Raw genomic sequence first — 15,941 nt, 5'->3', positions numbered from 1 at the left:
GGGGAGCTTGTACCCTTTCAGGGACCCTCATATTCATAGTATAACTTAAGGGCACATAGGTGGTTACACAGTATGGCTTCTCTGCCATCTTTCTGCTGCTAGCTGGGAAAAGGATTCTTACAATTACCGTATTTTTTGCACCATAACACTCACTTTTTTCCTCCTAGAAAGTAAGGGGAAATGTATGTGCGTGTTATGGAGGGAATGCCTACGGGTGGCAGTAGGGATCTGCTGCAGTCGTGAGCAGAGGATCCATGGTTCCCCTTCCTTCCCTCCTCCGAGGCTCGCTTTGAAACAGCAAAGCGGGAGAAGAGCCGCTGAGTGGGGAGGAGAGAGGGACAGAGAGCCTGCTTCTTTAAAGGAGCAAAGCGGGAGAGGAGAGGAGCCGCTTACACGAGTGTAAGCGGCTCCTGTCCGGTTGGTTCCTTTAAAGCAAGCAGGCTCTCTGTCCCTCTCTCCTCCCCACTCAGCTCGCTACATAGCAGCAAAGTTTTTCAGCTCGCTAAGCCGGGGATGAGCGGGGAGGAGGGAGAAAAGCAGAGCCTGCTTGCTTTAAAGGAGCAAAGTGGGAGAGGAGAGGAGCCTTCTCCCCTTATACCCCTCTTCATTATTAGCAGCATCCTTCTCCACCCACCCCACGCGTGCTCCTTCTCCCCTTAAACCCCTCTCCTGCATTATTAGCAGCATCCTTCTCCACCCACCCCACGCGTGCTCCTTGTCCCTTGAGTGCTTTTCCTTCCCTCCCCACTTAAAACGTGGTTACAAAGCACAGATCCACATGGATCCTCAGGATTTTTGCATTGGGCTACCCCAAACTTACCGTCAGATCACATGTCTGTGGCCACTGCATGAACCACAAAAATCATACATCCACTGTTTTGTTTAGAATATTCTTTTTCTTGTTTTCCTCCTCTAAAAACTATGTGCGTGTTATGGTCGGGTGTGTGTTATAGAGCGAAAAATACGGTACATATAGAAAGCTCAAATCTGGAGTCCCCCCCCCCAACCTTCTAGAGCAGATTTATGGGGTTCATGGGGAGAGGAGACAGAGGGGGGATGTCTTGTGCAGGTAGAAGTCCTTGTGCGAATGGAACAACTTAGTTTGGATACAACCCTAGTTTATAACAATCTGTTGGCCAACTTGTATTCAAGAATTTAATTTAATGATGAATTAATTTTAAGGAAAATAATCTATGTGGCATTGTGAACAAGCCTTCTGCTGCCTCAATCATTTTGCTCCATATGATAGTCCAGCTGTAAATCTATAAGATTTGGGTTGAAATGTGATAGCCCTCCTGATCTATTTTATTATAGGGGTGGTTAGCCTAGCCTTCACCAATTCTGTGACCTCCAGATGTTTTAGAGTAGACTATAACTTCTATCAACCGCAGCCTGCATGGCCAATAGTCAGGAATGATGGGAGATGTTGTCCAACAGCATCTGGAGGGCATCATGTTGCAGAAGGCTGGCTTAGCAGCTAAGAGGAGCTAAAAAATAGGGTTGTCAGAACTCCAACAAAAATAGGAAAGAAAGTGGAAATTGTTGCGGTTCGTGTATTTGTGGTCAGGAAAAGAAAAGTGAATACGATTGGTTCACATCCTTTTTCTACCCACAAATGATACATTGACTTTTTAATGTTGTTTTTGACACCTACATTGGAGTAAATTACATGACTTACATTCAATAGATGACAGTGACAATGTAGCATTTAGTGGGAATTTAACTGCACTGGGCCAGAAACTGCTGATTGTGAAAAATACAGGTCAGAATGGAAATTGTATTCATTCTAGGAAGCACCTAGTAAATTTCTTTATAAACTCAGCCATCTATCTGTCTTAGGCAAGCCACTTTTGCCTCAACCTTAACCCCTTCCCTCCCCCCATACACCAACACCTGCAACATCTCTAATACTGGCCTCTTTCCCAGAACTGTTGTCCAGAATAGTGAGATGGAAAGCACTTCAGAAACTGTCAACCTGCTGTGCAAGTGCTCAAGTTATTTGAGATAACTGGCGTATATTCAAAAGGACTAGAAAATGTTATAAATTACAATATGCATTTTATTGAACACAATAACACAGACACAAACCCAAAAAAGTGAAGTCAGGCATCAAAGAATTAAAGCAAGAACCAACAAACGGTGATCTGGTTTATACAAAATTTGAAACTTTAGAATTCTGATTTGAAAGGATCGACAATGAAGTGGAGAGGTGAAGCAAGATTAAAAATTGGTAAACTCTGTCTGTGTCAGAGAGCCAATTACAACACAGATCATCTGAAAAGTAGAGTTTTACATTTCCCCCCAAATGTGAACAAACAAAGGGATGGTATTGAACAAGCCACTCACAATAAAAGTGTGTACTGTCTAGAGGGAGGCCTAGGTGAGACAGGGTTCACAAGTTACATTTTTGTTTTCAAAGACTACAAGGAAGTTTGAGCTTTAGCATCTGTAGGATTTTTTAGAAGAGGAAATAAATTTCACGCTAGAGCTGCTGCCGCCTCCGACGCCTCTTCCACTCCCAGAGCTGAAGCTGCTTCCTCCAGCACCAAGTCCACTCCCAAGGCCTACACAGCCTCCTCCTACTCCAAAACTGCTACCTCCTCCCATGCTGAGGCTGCTTCCGCCTCCATAGCCAACGTTGCATCCGCCTCCATAGCCAAGACCACTGCCAACAGCGGCCACACCGCTACGTCCGATGGTTGAAGAGACAACAGCTATGAAAGGGAAAGGACACGTCATCAAGACTCATGAAGAGCACATCAGTCTGTCTGTGTCTGGGTTGAATGAATGAGTAGGAATGGGCAAATCTGTCTGTTCTGGCTCTCTCATTTTCTCATTCTTCCAATTTTTTAATTCACTACTCCACATTTCCACATCAGTTTGCATTAAAAAAAAAAGTGCTAGTGAAAATGCACCAGCATTTCTCCACTTTTGCATGCAAGTTTGCCTAATACTGACATTTTTTGCAAAGCCTATTTACACAAGATGCATTTCTGCACATGTTACTTGGCTGGAGAACTGCATTGCAAAAGTAGGAAAAGTACAGATTTTGAAAGGTGACTGTTTTGCTTTGAGAATTGTTCATAAAGTGTGAATTAGGTAGCTTCACCTTTAAATATTAAATGAATTGAGTTTCTTATCTATCCCTATGAACGGCTAAGTTCCAGATGCACAATATGAATGGGGCAAAAAACACTGAGTTGTATGCAACGTTTGGGAACAACCCATTAAAGCTAAGCAGCTTTGAGAGCTGCAGCATTGCACCAGCAGAGAAAACCCAAGATGTTGCATCAGAACAGCAACTGTGCAAATGGATAGGCATAGCTATTCAGGGCTTTACAGTGTACAAATGTGGGCACAGAGGAGGTATGGCGAGATGGGTGAGTGGAAGCATTATGTGCAGCCCTCCAAATGTGAACTGAAACAAGGCATCATTTATTTCATCCTTTCCCCAATGTGCAAAGCTATAAACATTTCCCCAGGATACTTACAGATGTTCACTGTTCCTGCTCCATCACTAGCCAGGCTGTCAGAAAACAAAAAGAGGGTGGTAAGGATTCAAGCCCAGACGGAACAACTGGAGCAAGTTTGAAAAGAAGCAGAATTGGCAGTTCATTGTGATGAAATCTGCAAGCCCCCTTAAAGGTAAAGGTAAAGGGACCCCTGACCATTAGGTCCAGTTGTGGCTGACTCTGGGGTTGCGGCACTCATCTCACTTTATTGGCCGAGGGATCCGGCGTAAAGCCTCCGGGTCATGTGGCCAGTATGACTAAGCCGCTTCTGGCGAACCAGAGCAGCGCACAGAAACGCTGTTTACCTTCCCTCCAGAGCGGTACCTATTTATCTACTTGCACTTTGATGTGCTTTCGAACTGCTAGGTTGGCAGGAGCAGGGACCGAGCAACGGGAGCTCACCCCGCCGCAGGGATTTGAACTGCCGACCTACTGATCGGCAAGTCCTAGGCTCTGTGGTTTAACCCACAGCACCACCCGTGTCCCTGCAAGCCCCCTTAGGTGGCATGTAAAGCAGTGTGCACAACTTCCTCTGGTCTTCCACAACCATTTTTCAGCCTTTTTGAGTCCACAGCTCCCTTGAGCAACTACATTCTGTGGAGAAACACACTCAGAGCCTCAGCAGCTCAGTTATGTCACCCCTTGCATGCAGCCCCTAATCCGTTTCTAACATCCTCCCTTGTGGAGTGTTCCCTTAGCCTCCTCTCCCCTCTCCCCTTCTCCCCAAGAAGCAGCTGCCAGCACCCCTGGTCTCTGAGCTGCTGCCCCAAAGAGAAGTGCCTTCTCCTGCTGCCCCACAGGGACCTGGGAAGAGGCTGCCCCCAGCCTTAGCAGTGAACATGAGGCCAGCACCTTTCTTACACTGGGAGGAAGTGGCAGCAGGCACAGCCAGGCCTGCATGGCAGAGAGGCTTCCCTTTGCTGCCAGCCACCCAGCTCCCAGGCAGGCATTGCACACAGGAAGCACAACCAAGTCCAGCACAGCCTCCCATTTGTCCATCCATTCCCAACAGCAAGGGCTGGCAGACTGGCTGGCTGGGCTCCCTAGCCCGCTTGCTTGCTTACTCCGAGGTTGCCTCAGCTCCTGGCAATCAGCACCCCCTGGCCAGCCCCAGAGTCACCATTCGCCTGGGGAGCTTGTAGCCAGGGCCGCTGCAACAAACAGCTGCACAAGACTTTTGGAGGCAGAGATGGGAGAATGACGACCTAATGTAAATGAAGGTGCTGTGTCTGAATCAGTGTCAGACTCATCTGATTGTTTAAGAGAGGCTTTTGGACTTGGATAATCTGTGTCATCATCAGAATCTATGTTGGCATCAGCATTACCATCAGCAACAACAGAATCTGCGTCTTTCTTAACTGCTTTTGCACCATCACCATCTGAAATGGGATGACATTGAAAAAGGCCAACTCTGTCCCATTTTGGATTACAATCCATACTTCTGGTCAGCCTAATCACCTTTGTGTCAGTGATTAACACATGATAGGAACCTTTTTCATAACCCAGAAAAATACCATGTTCACCACGTTTGCTCACTTTGTTGTTCTGCAAAGTGTGCACCCATACCTCTGAACCAAAAATTTTGAAATGTTTTACATATGGCTTCTTTTTGTAAAGCATTTCATATGGGGTGCAATCAATAGTGGACTAATATCTGTGTTTGTACACATAAGAAAAGGAGGAAAGAGGGACAGAGGCCAGTGTTGCCCATGACACCCCTGATCATCATTCAAGGCACCCCAGGGTGCCAAGGCACACTGGTTGAAAACTACTGTTCTATGATATTCCCACCAGACAGTAAAATTGAGAAGCCTGACTGTTCCATGTGACTTTGGTAGCTGTGCATGGGAAAACCACTGAAGCAGCACACCAGACAATACTTTATTGTGGACTGAGGACAAGTTATCCCTCATTTGGTCTCCAAGACAGACAGGCACTTAAGATTACTCAAGGAGGATATATTTAATAACCTTTAATTACGTCACAACCAGAATGATATAATGGTAGACCTGAAGTGGGAACTGCAATTTGCACTAGGGAACAACTATCAGCTCTGTGTTCTGACAGAGGGGTAGTTCTTCACTGAGACCACGTGTAGGGAGCCCTTGGCCCTCCAGATGTTGCTGAACTTCTACCACACCCCCATCAGTCAATGAGCATGGCCAATGAGAAGGAATGATGGGAGCTGTAGTTTAGCAACATCTGGATGGCCTAAGGCCCCCCATGCTTGGTCTAGATCAGGGTTTCCCAAACTCAGGTCTCCAGCTGTTTTTGGACTACACTCCCACAATCCCTAGCTAGCAGGACCAGTGGTCAAGGATGAGGGGAACTGTATTCCAAAACAGCTGGAGACTCAAGTTTGGGAAGCCCAGGTTTAGATGAAGAGCTATCACCTCTCCCTTCTGTATGCAATGATCATTAGCAGAGGTAGCCAGTGTGGTGCCCTTCCGATGTCCAATTCCCATTAGTCCCTGCCTACATGGCAGATGGTCAGGCTTGATGGGAGCTGGAGTCCAGCAGCATCTGGAATGCCCCACATTGGATATCTCATCTTAGATTTATCAACATTGGAGAAAGGATGGGATGTGTACAAGGTTGCAAAGATTGTATCTCACTGACCGGCATTCCTCTCCTTCCAGAAGCTTTCTGTAGGTGGCAATCTCAATATCTAGGGCTAGCTTGACACTCATCAGCTCCTGGTAGTCCTTCAGCTGCCTGGCCATGTCTTGCTTGGCTCTCTGAAGAGCATCCTCAAGCTCAGCAAGCTTTTGCCTTGCATCCTTGAGAGCCAGCTCGCCTCGCTCTTCTGCTTCCGCAATGGCTGCCTGAAGATTGGCACACTGTTTGCAGGTAGGGAGAGAAAAGACTGGTTAGCTTAAATGGTAAGCTCCTTGGAGCAAGACAGACCTATTGTTTCCTTATGTTACTCCATAAACCACCATTGATACCGACTGCAATATATAAATAATCAGCCATTTCGCATGACCTTATTCTGAGATGTTGGTTGCAGGTATGAGGGTGTTGGTGGCGAGCCATTTGGGCTTGAGTGGCGGTTAGGCATTGGGTAAGCCTTTGTTTAAGGGAGGGGAGCTTGGAGCCTCCGCCTGTCCCTCCTCGATAAGGGTATCCTGTTAAAGGGATCCGGGGCTGTGGATCCTGTCCAAAGCCCAGGTGTGAGCTAGGACCATGCCATGACCCCAAGGGGTTCCCTTGGGGTGCACCTATTTGATGTAAGTCATAGGGCTCCCCCTTCTGGTGGTTTACCCTTCGTTTGACTCCCTGCAGTTGGGCGGGAGTCAATATATAGCCTGGTATCACCCAATGCCTAAGCCAAACTGCTCACATCTGTAACCAATAAAGTTGTGACCTGTTTTAGCCCATAATCCTAAATACTTGTGCTGGTGTGTTTATTAATCAATGGGGAACTGCGGGGCATGTGGCCTTGGCACGCAAGCTCCTTGGAGCAAGAAAGACCTATTGCTTCCTTATGTTATTCCATAAACCACCATTGATACTGACTGCACTAAATAAGTAATCAGCCATTTTGCATATGCTGAGATGATATTGAGCAACTCTCCTCCCTCTATTTTATTTATTTACTTAAAGGCATACCTACACCACTTAAAAATCTCCAAGCGATATGCAAAAATATAACATAAAAATTACAAAACAGTATTATAAAAACAGAGATAAAACACAATGTAAAATTGTATTATAAAAGCAGATAAATACAGGGATTGAGTTAACAAGACCCAGTCTTATGAGTCATGGAAAGCCTAGGTAAAAAGTTATGTATTGGACCAACGTTCTCCTATGGAAATTCTCTCTCGTATCCCTTGGAGGAAGAACCCCCAACACATTTAAGGTTCTCCTTTAAAGAATTCTAAACACATTTTCACATTTCGTATTTTCCAGCAAGACCATACCTGCTTCTTCACATTGTCAATTTCAGCGCGCAGCCTCTGGATTTGTCGGGTGAGTTCAGAAATCTCATGCTTGGTGTTGCGAAGGTCATCACCGTGTCTTCCGGCAGTAGCCTGGAGTTCCTCATACTAAATATAGGCAGAAAGCAAACACAGCAACATTAGGTTAATTCCATTTGGAGCAACCATTCTTATTTTCTATACATATGGGGTGCTTTTTTTATTTTTAAAAAATCAGGTGCCGGTACTCAAATATTGATCAAAATGCTCTGAGTACCAGCATAAAATCTTGGGTGGTGCTGTGGTCTAAACCACAGAGCCTAGGGCTTGCCGATCGGAAGGTCAGCAGTTCAAATCCCTGCAACGGGGTGAGCTCACGTTGCTCGGTCCCTGCTCCTGCCCACCTAGCAGTTCAAAAGCACGTCAAAGTGCAAGTAGATAAATAGGTACCGCTCCAGCGGGAAGGTAAACGGCATTTCTGTGTGCTGCTCTGGTTCACTTAGTCATGCTGGCCACATGACCTGGAAAAACTGTCTGCGGACAAACGTCGGCTCCCTCTCCCAGTAAAGCGAGATGAGCGCCGCAACCCCAGAGTCGTTCGCAACTGGACTTAACTGTCAGGGGTCCTTTACCTTTACCGGCATAAAATGGCTGCGATGGGCAGCAAAGAAGTGGTGTTGGTACCTTGTAATGGTGAGTACTGTCACAAAAAAGCCTGGTGCATGAGTATATGCTAGATATGCTATCACTGCAATACTCATTGGGTAAAATACATTTCCATGGGTCATGGTGGCCTTTCTTCTGGCATTCTACCAGCACACTGAAGTAGGGAGGGAGAGATCAGCTCTCCCTCCTTCCCTAAGACCTGAGTATGCTGTTGGTTCCCTGGCCAAGTAAATCTAGTTTAAAGGAAAGGGAAGAGTTTGGGAGACTAGTGAGGAAGAAGGGGTGGTTCAGAAGCAATTTTTCGGTGGCTTTTGAAAATAAGCCTAGTCATTTCAGAAATAAGGGGAAGAAGCAACTTGGCTTATTTTCTAAGCCACGAACCATCAGGAAAGCCACCCTTCTCTAGCTCCTTTATGATGTTTTACCTTGCTTTGGTACCAGGATTCAGCCTCCACTCTGCTCTTGTTTGCAATGTCTTCATACTGAGCTTTGACTTCAGCAATGATGCTGTCGAGATCCAGGCTGCGGTTGTTGTCCATTGAAAGAATCACGGAAGTGTCAGAGACTTGTGTCTGCATCTGTGCAAGTTCCTGTAGTTGAGGCAGCAACATCTCAATCAAAGCCATATAATACTGAATTCTGCATCCTCTGCAAATTCCCAGCCCAAACTGTGCTCCAAGCGAATCCTTCAGCTGTAAGGAGTTACGCAAGCAAGCAAACTTGCATACACGTAACTCATTCTGCTTCCAAAACACCTGTTTTCTTTTTTCTTTTTTAAAAATGAAAATAGGTTTTTAAAACATAAGATAGAACACACATGAATTGCAGGGATAGGAGCCATGATTATTCATAGGCAATTAAAAGAAGGCGCTGTACAGGACACTCAAACCCCACCCTATAATTCCTGGACTTTCAACTTAGCTCTCTCTGTTCCTTTGAAATTCCATTACCCATTCAAACTTAGCAGGGCAGACTAGGGCTATGGTATGCTGGGAAGAAGATTAGTTTCTCATGGAATTCACAAAGGATCGTAACATCAGCATACATTTCTTGCCAAGAAGTGAAGCACCATGAGCACACCACACCACTGGGTTCACTCTGTTTGCATGATTAATAGTGGGACTGAGTGCGCTTGCCCTGTCATTGAATCTCCTGGATCCCAATGTGATCCAGCTCTGAAGTGCACTCCAAGTTCTGGCTCATGGGGACTCCCTGTGTGTTTTCAGACATCCCCCCTTCAGATCTTCCCTCAATGTGTGAGTAATGTTGAGGCAGGGCTGGGAGGACAAACCCTCATATCATTGGGGGGGGGGGGCTAAAGTTGTGATCTTATAGTCCCTTCCAACATTTTTTGCCCTTTCACAGGAGTAATAATTTTATCTCTAGCATATAAATATGTTGGAAAGAGGGGTGCTCAGGATCCCTTTAAGAAATTCACTCTCATTTTTTTTAAAAAAAACTTGTAATTTTCCAGAAAAATACCATCAGGTGTTTCTTTTATTTTTTACCTTAGCAGTTGAAGCCTAATAGCAAGTTATGGATGTAAAGGTAAATCTCATTCCTTCTGATAAACTTTGCTAGTATTCCCTTTCTTTCTCTTTTGCTTCCTTTGAAATTGCTTTCTTTCAAAGTTGTTTTTCACCCAACCAGAATCTTTAGACTTTGCTTCAAAATTACACTTTAGGCAAAATGGATGGCAGCTCTAGTTGAGAGACAACAAAAGCCCATGGATAAACCTTCATTTTGTCCTTATTATCCATGGGAGGTTCTGAAACGAGGCTCTTTTTCTAGGTGAATAGCAAGGCAGATGGCTAGATGGCCTCTTTGGCAGTCCTCATTTAATAACCGTACAGCACAGAACACTTCAGCTAAAGTGAATAGGTGTGATCCTTACCGCTTCATACAGAGCTTTGAGGAAGTTGAGTTCATCATTGAAGGAATCTGCCCTGGCTTCCAGCTCTACTTTGTTCATGTAGGCGGTATCCACATCCTGAAAAAAAGAAGATATTGTTGAACTAGACAGTCTAAAGTTATAGCATAAGAGAGGGTGATCCAGCTCCTAAATTGATGACTTACTAGCCTGAGTGTGCTCTGTGGGGTACAGATGCATGACTGTGGCGGGCACCTATTGGCTAATGCCAGTTACATCACTAATAATGAGTGATATATCCATTTTGTGAACAAGAACACACACACACTTACATGTGTCTCTTAAAAACAAAGGACTGTGGCCTAGCAACTGTGAATGATTACAGCTTTCTTTGTAGAAACATATTTTAAACTTAGTTGTCTGCAGGGTTTGTGGGATACAATAGTAAAGGATTACTACCCCTCACGGCAAAACTATTTCCCCATGGGCTATCTACAGACACTCACCTTCTTGAGGGTGACAAACTCATTTTCTGCAGTTGTACGCCTGTTGATCTCATCTTCATATCTGTTTGGGCAGGACAGACAGAGAGGAAAAACAATTAAGAGATGGCTGCAATGCTTAAAGAAGTTTGGAATGGCGCTGATGGTATCTAAGAGGTTATTCTTGATCACAAAGGGCCAATTTGCACCATGACTGGCAAAGAAACGACCTGAAGGGCCTGTAAACCAAGCCTGTTGAAATCCACCATGTGGTCAAACCACATGGCAGATGTTATGCTGTGCATGCACAGACTGCCACATGGTGCGTGTTGCATTTGAAGTTGCTATTAAGCTGTTTGCTTGTGTGAATTGTGGCTTTAGCAGAAAGGGGAGGAGGTGTAGAAGAGAAGGAAGACATAGAAAACAAACTGAGAGGGAGAGAGAGGTTTACTTGTGCTTGAAGTCCTCAACTAGGTTCTGCATGTTGCTCAGTTCTCCAGCCAGTCTTCCTTTGTTACTCTCCAGGCAGCTCAGCTGTTTCCTCAGATTGTTGATGTAAGCTTCGAAAAGGGGCTCAATGTTGTTTCGGATTGTTTTCTGGCCCTGCTCCTGAAGCAATGTCCATTTTGTTTCCAGCACTTTGTTCTGTTGTTCAAGGAAACGCACCTGGAAGCAGAAAGACCTACAGCATCATTAACCATTTCTAAAAGTGGACTGCAAGAAGATCAAACCTCTCCATTCTTAAGGAAATCAGCCCAGAGTGCTCACTGGGAGGACAGATCCTGAAGCCGAGGCTCCAATACTTTGGCCACCTCGTGAGAAGAGAAGACTCCCTGGAAAAGACCCTGATGTTGGGAAAGATGGAGGGCACAAGGAGAAGGGGACGACAGAGGACGAGATGGTTGGATAGTGTTCTCGAAGCTACCAGCATGAGTTTGACTAAACTGCAGGAGGCAGTGGAAGACAGAAGTGCCTGGCATGCTCTGGTCCATGGGGTCACGAAGAGTCGGACACGACTAAATGACTAAACAAAAGTCACACTCCGATGGGGATGCTAAGCAAGTGCTTCACAAACTGGCAAGGGTCATCGCTCTGTGGCTGAGTAACTGCTCTGCATGCAGATGGTTTACTGGTTCAACCCCTGGCATCCTAAGGTAGGAAAGGGCATGCCCCTCATCTGATACCCCAGGGAGCCACGGCCAGTCAGTGTAGACAATATTAAGGTAGATGGGCAACTGTCCTGACACAATACAAGGCAGCTTCCTATTGTCCTAAGTGTGAGTCTCTCCTTACAGGTGAGTCCCGACATATTATTGGGTTAGTCCAGGCATGGGCAAATCCAGCCTTCCAGTTGTTTGGGACTACAACTCCCATCATTCCTAGCTAACAGGACCAGTGGTCAGGGATGATGGGAACTGTAGTCCCAAAACATCTGGAGGGCCAAGTTTGCCCATGCCTGGGTTAGTCTCGTAATGAGGACCTTCCTTCCTTCCTTCCTTTTACCAAGCCAACAACACACCATTGAAGGACCCTTGAAGAAACAGATTCCCACATTGCCCCTTCTAAATTGTGTTCCCTTCCTGTATCTCACTGTTTAAATTCTATTATTGCCTAGGTATATTCACATTAAGAATGGGGGGGGGGGACACATATGTTTCTTCAGTGTTGGTATTTGTGTGTTTCTGCTGCTGAGGAAGAAAGAAGGGCTGGGAAGGTGACATTAATTTGGGCCATTAATTTCAACAGTTTGGGTCCCACTTGAAAAGCATTATTCTAAGCCTAAATTCTGGAGGTATTTACTGCAGTTGATTGGAAGGACATCCTAGATCAGGGGTCTGCAACCTTTAAGACAAAAAGAGCCACTTGGACCCGTTTCCGAAGGAAAAAAAAACTGGGAGCCGCAAAACTCGTCATTATAAAAATAACATTTTTGTCACTTTTTTATTATTTCTTTGTTTGACCCCTCAGAATTACTCCTCCTCATAGAAATAAACGTTAAATTAACAAGTTACCTTTTGTGTGTGTGTGTGTTCTTCACTCCCCTTCAAAACAGTGACCAGCGTACATGCCCCCTTTCAATGCAGTGACCAGCGTACATGCCCCTTACAATGTAGCGGGCGGGCGGGAAGGTGACGTTGGGACGGTGCGTGACTAACGCACGCACCGCCCCCATGCGACGTCACAGCCAGTACAGCACCCGCCACAGTGGGGAGTGTCGGGGCGCACAATGCGCCTTCTCCCCTCGCTAGTATCCGCCCCGGAGCCGCGGCAAAGGTGTAAAAGAGCCACGTGCGGCTCCGGAACCGCGGGTTGCAGACCCCTGTCCTAGATCATGCACAACAGAAGGAGTTACATGCTAGTTTCCTGCAAATCGTTCAGGTAACAAGACTTATGTTCCATTTTATTTATGTTGTTCATTTGTTGGTTTTTTAAGTTGCCTTACAGGACGATGCAATTTCTAGGAAGCTTACAGATGTATGGCAGATAAAACAACCAATTCCAAAATCGAAACAACAAAAAGCCAGTTAAGTACGAATTAGGTGACTCTTAAAGGATGTTTAGCCTAGCATAAAAATGACCACAAAGTCCTATAAACTAAAATAAATGCCCTAGAACCCAGCAGTGACATGAATGAAACTATCTTAGTTTATCCTCAAGGCCTTTTTGAAGACTGGCACAGAGAAGGCCAATCACACATCCCTTAGAAATAAATTCCATAAGCCAGGGCTGAAGTGACCCTGTCTTTGGTGCCTGCCAGTCTCTTAATGGCAATGCTTCTAAAGATGATCTTAGGCCACAGTTAATATGACCACTAGTTGTATTAAGGGCTTTTTTAGCAATACGCAGAGTCAAGTGTTAACAAGGCACATAGGGAAATTCCACACTGAGTGGAGTCTAACCCTAAGTACACATATAGACTGGGTTGAAATAACTATCTATCTATCATCTATCTGTCTATCATCTATCTATCATCTATCTATCTATCTGTCAATCATCTATCTATCTCTATCATCTATCTATACACACACACACACACACACACACACACACACACATGCAGAGATAACTCAGATTTTGCATCAATTTACGTAATACACATTAAGAAAGCCTTTTAAGTTTTGTGTTATTTGAGTTATATGGAACCCCTTTCCCATCCCTCATCGAACTTCATCTGTGCTCAGGACTGAGCATCTTTTAAGGGAGCTTGGTTGTTGCCATTAGGATATGTACTAAGATTGGAAATTCAAATCCCTTCTCAGCCATGAAGCTCAGTGGGTGACCATGGATCCAATCGCTCTCTCTCTCTCTCTCTCTCTCTCTCTCTCTCTCTCTCTCTCTGACCTACCTCCAAGGGCTGTTGTGAAGATAAAATAGGATTGCTGGGCTATGCATTTCACCTTGAGCTACTTGGAGGAAAAGTGGGGTAAAATTGCAAATAACATTATTTTTGCATTGTGTTTTAGTTGATTTAACTTTTAATGAGGCTTTTAAGTGCATTGCTGAGCACATTGACCTGTGAGTCCCACTGAACACTGAGATTTATTTCAAAGCAAGCTTGCAGAGGATCAGGCTGTTAATACAATCACTCTTAATATATTATTACCTGCACTCAAACTTTGGGATGAGGCAAATTACGAATGTGAGCAAATGAATGAATGAATGAATGAGCTCCGTGAACCACTCAAGACTCATCTTGCATGCATCTTCAGTGCTGCTATTTGACTCTCTCCTATCCATCACTGCTATTCACCATGAGTCATCTCTCCCTCCAGCCCTGCTTTCTGCATCAAATGCAAACCCTCTGGGGTACAATTGCTTCACCCCTCCACGTTTCTGGACTCTGCTTTCCAATTTATTTTACCAGCCCTGGACAAGTGCCTAACAGCAACTTGAAACTGTTATCCAAGTAAAGGGGTTATGTGGAATTTCACCAATCTTACTGAAATTATTGAGTGCTCAGATGCTCCTCCCAAGAAAGAATCTGCAAATTTGCCTTGAAGCCACGTTAATTTCAGGCATAATACAATCGCATCTCTAGAAGATTTCCTGATCACTTTAGGTCCATGGCAAAACAAACAAACAAAAAGGGATCGGCTGCAACAATTTTGCAGAAAGTGCTGCTCTCAGAATCCAAAGCATGGCCAGTAAAAAGTTGACAGCTCTGTGACACTGAGCACATGCCTCGTAGTGCCTGTGTTAAATGGTGATAGTGGCCTGAGCTAGACTGAAGGAGAGTAGCAGAAATAAAGCGACTGAATGGTTTGAAACAACTCAAGGGTCACAGGATAAGGCATTCATGAAATCTGACTTCTCACCTTATCGATGAAGGATGCAAATTTGTTGTTGAGCGTCTTGATCTGCTCCCCCTCCTCTTTGCGGACTCTCTGTATGTTGGGGTCAATCTCCAAGTTGAGAGGTGCCAGCAGCTGCTGATTGATGGTCACTTCTTGGATCCCGCCAGGTGGGCAAACAGGGAAGCCGGGACCGCCTCTCCCACCGCCAAAGCCAGCTCCAACCAGCCCATAGCTGCCACCTGCTCCACCACCAAGCCCAAATCCACTGCCAAGGCCACCACCGTAACCACAACCATAACCGATGCTGGAAGCACCACCAGCCGCTGCGACCCTATTAAATCCACCCAGATTGCAGAGGCTTCGGCTGCCAAAGCCGCCGCCGCCACTGACCCTACCAAAACCAGCTCCACCTACACCACAGCTTCCACCTCTGGTTACAGTGCGAGAAGTGAAGCTGGTGCGGCCGCAGCCAGGCACGATGGCAGAGGAGTTGCTGAAGCCTCTCCTCTGGATCTTTACTGAAGTTTGGTGAGACATTTTGACTGGCGTGGAGAGAGCGAGAGAGCGCACAGATAGGTGATGAGACGGAGGCGGGTGCACTTGCTCTCTCTGGGACTTAAGGGCTCTTCTTTTTATTTATATTCTGAAGGAAGTGGGATTGGTTGCATGATTTAAGATGGATCATCTTTCTGATTAATGGGGCTGGGCATGCCCTGCGGCTTTTCTGGGTGGTGACATCACCCTGCCATGCCACACACGCCCATACACAAAAGGATGAATGGAAGTACAAGAGTCTCAGCAAGGCTTGCTTGTCATCTGAAGATAATGACCACCTTCCCTGGCCTCCGTTGGAGACTGGCAGTGTTAATGAGTTCAATTTGTACTTGAGCTGGGGAACGAGAAGAAAGCAGGCCAGTGCTATATCTCATGGCAAAACCACTTGCTCAATTCTGTGAAGGTGACAGCCTATTCTTCACTGTCCTCCCTAAATTGAAGACAGGGATGGGCACACCTAAGCGTCAGAAAGTGTGGCCAAGAGCTAGTAACTTTCTCAAGCACCTGCAATTCTGCAGAGCTTGAATGCATGAATTTGTGCAGGCTGGCAGGGTTAGATAAACTGACCATTGTAAGCTGTTGTTGTTTAGTCGTGTCCAACTCTTTGTGACCCCATGAACCAGAGCTCGCCAGGAACT

At 45.5% G+C, this 15,941-nt stretch overlaps 1 protein-coding gene and 1 long non-coding RNA gene across 2 annotated transcripts in view; both read right to left on the bottom strand.

The window, feature by feature from the left end:
- LOC308471281 overlaps positions 1 to 15,941 on the bottom strand; it is a 107,951-nt gene that overhangs the window by 19,531 nt on the left and 72,479 nt on the right. The window lies entirely within an intron of this gene.
- On the bottom strand, positions 2,042 to 15,878 carry LOC308470930 (keratin, type II cytoskeletal cochleal-like). Its single transcript, XM_080994640.1, has 9 exons — positions 14,770 to 15,878; positions 10,905 to 11,119; positions 10,478 to 10,538; positions 9,996 to 10,091; positions 8,527 to 8,691; positions 7,439 to 7,564; positions 6,132 to 6,352; positions 3,492 to 3,526; positions 2,042 to 2,714 (listed from the first exon to the last, which is right to left on the bottom strand). Exons 1-9 carry the CDS (start codon positions 15,283 to 15,285, stop codon positions 2,440 to 2,442), a joined length of 1,710 nt encoding a protein of 569 aa, XP_080850766.1. The 5' UTR covers positions 15,286 to 15,878; the 3' UTR covers positions 2,042 to 2,439.

This window comes from Podarcis pityusensis (assembly GCF_964106645.2).
Source record: "Podarcis pityusensis genome assembly, chromosome: 2".
NCBI lineage: Eukaryota > Metazoa > Chordata > Lepidosauria > Squamata > Lacertidae > Podarcis > Podarcis pityusensis.
Note: the sequence above shows the minus strand (reverse complement) of the source record. Positions and strands in the feature narration are given on the sequence as shown.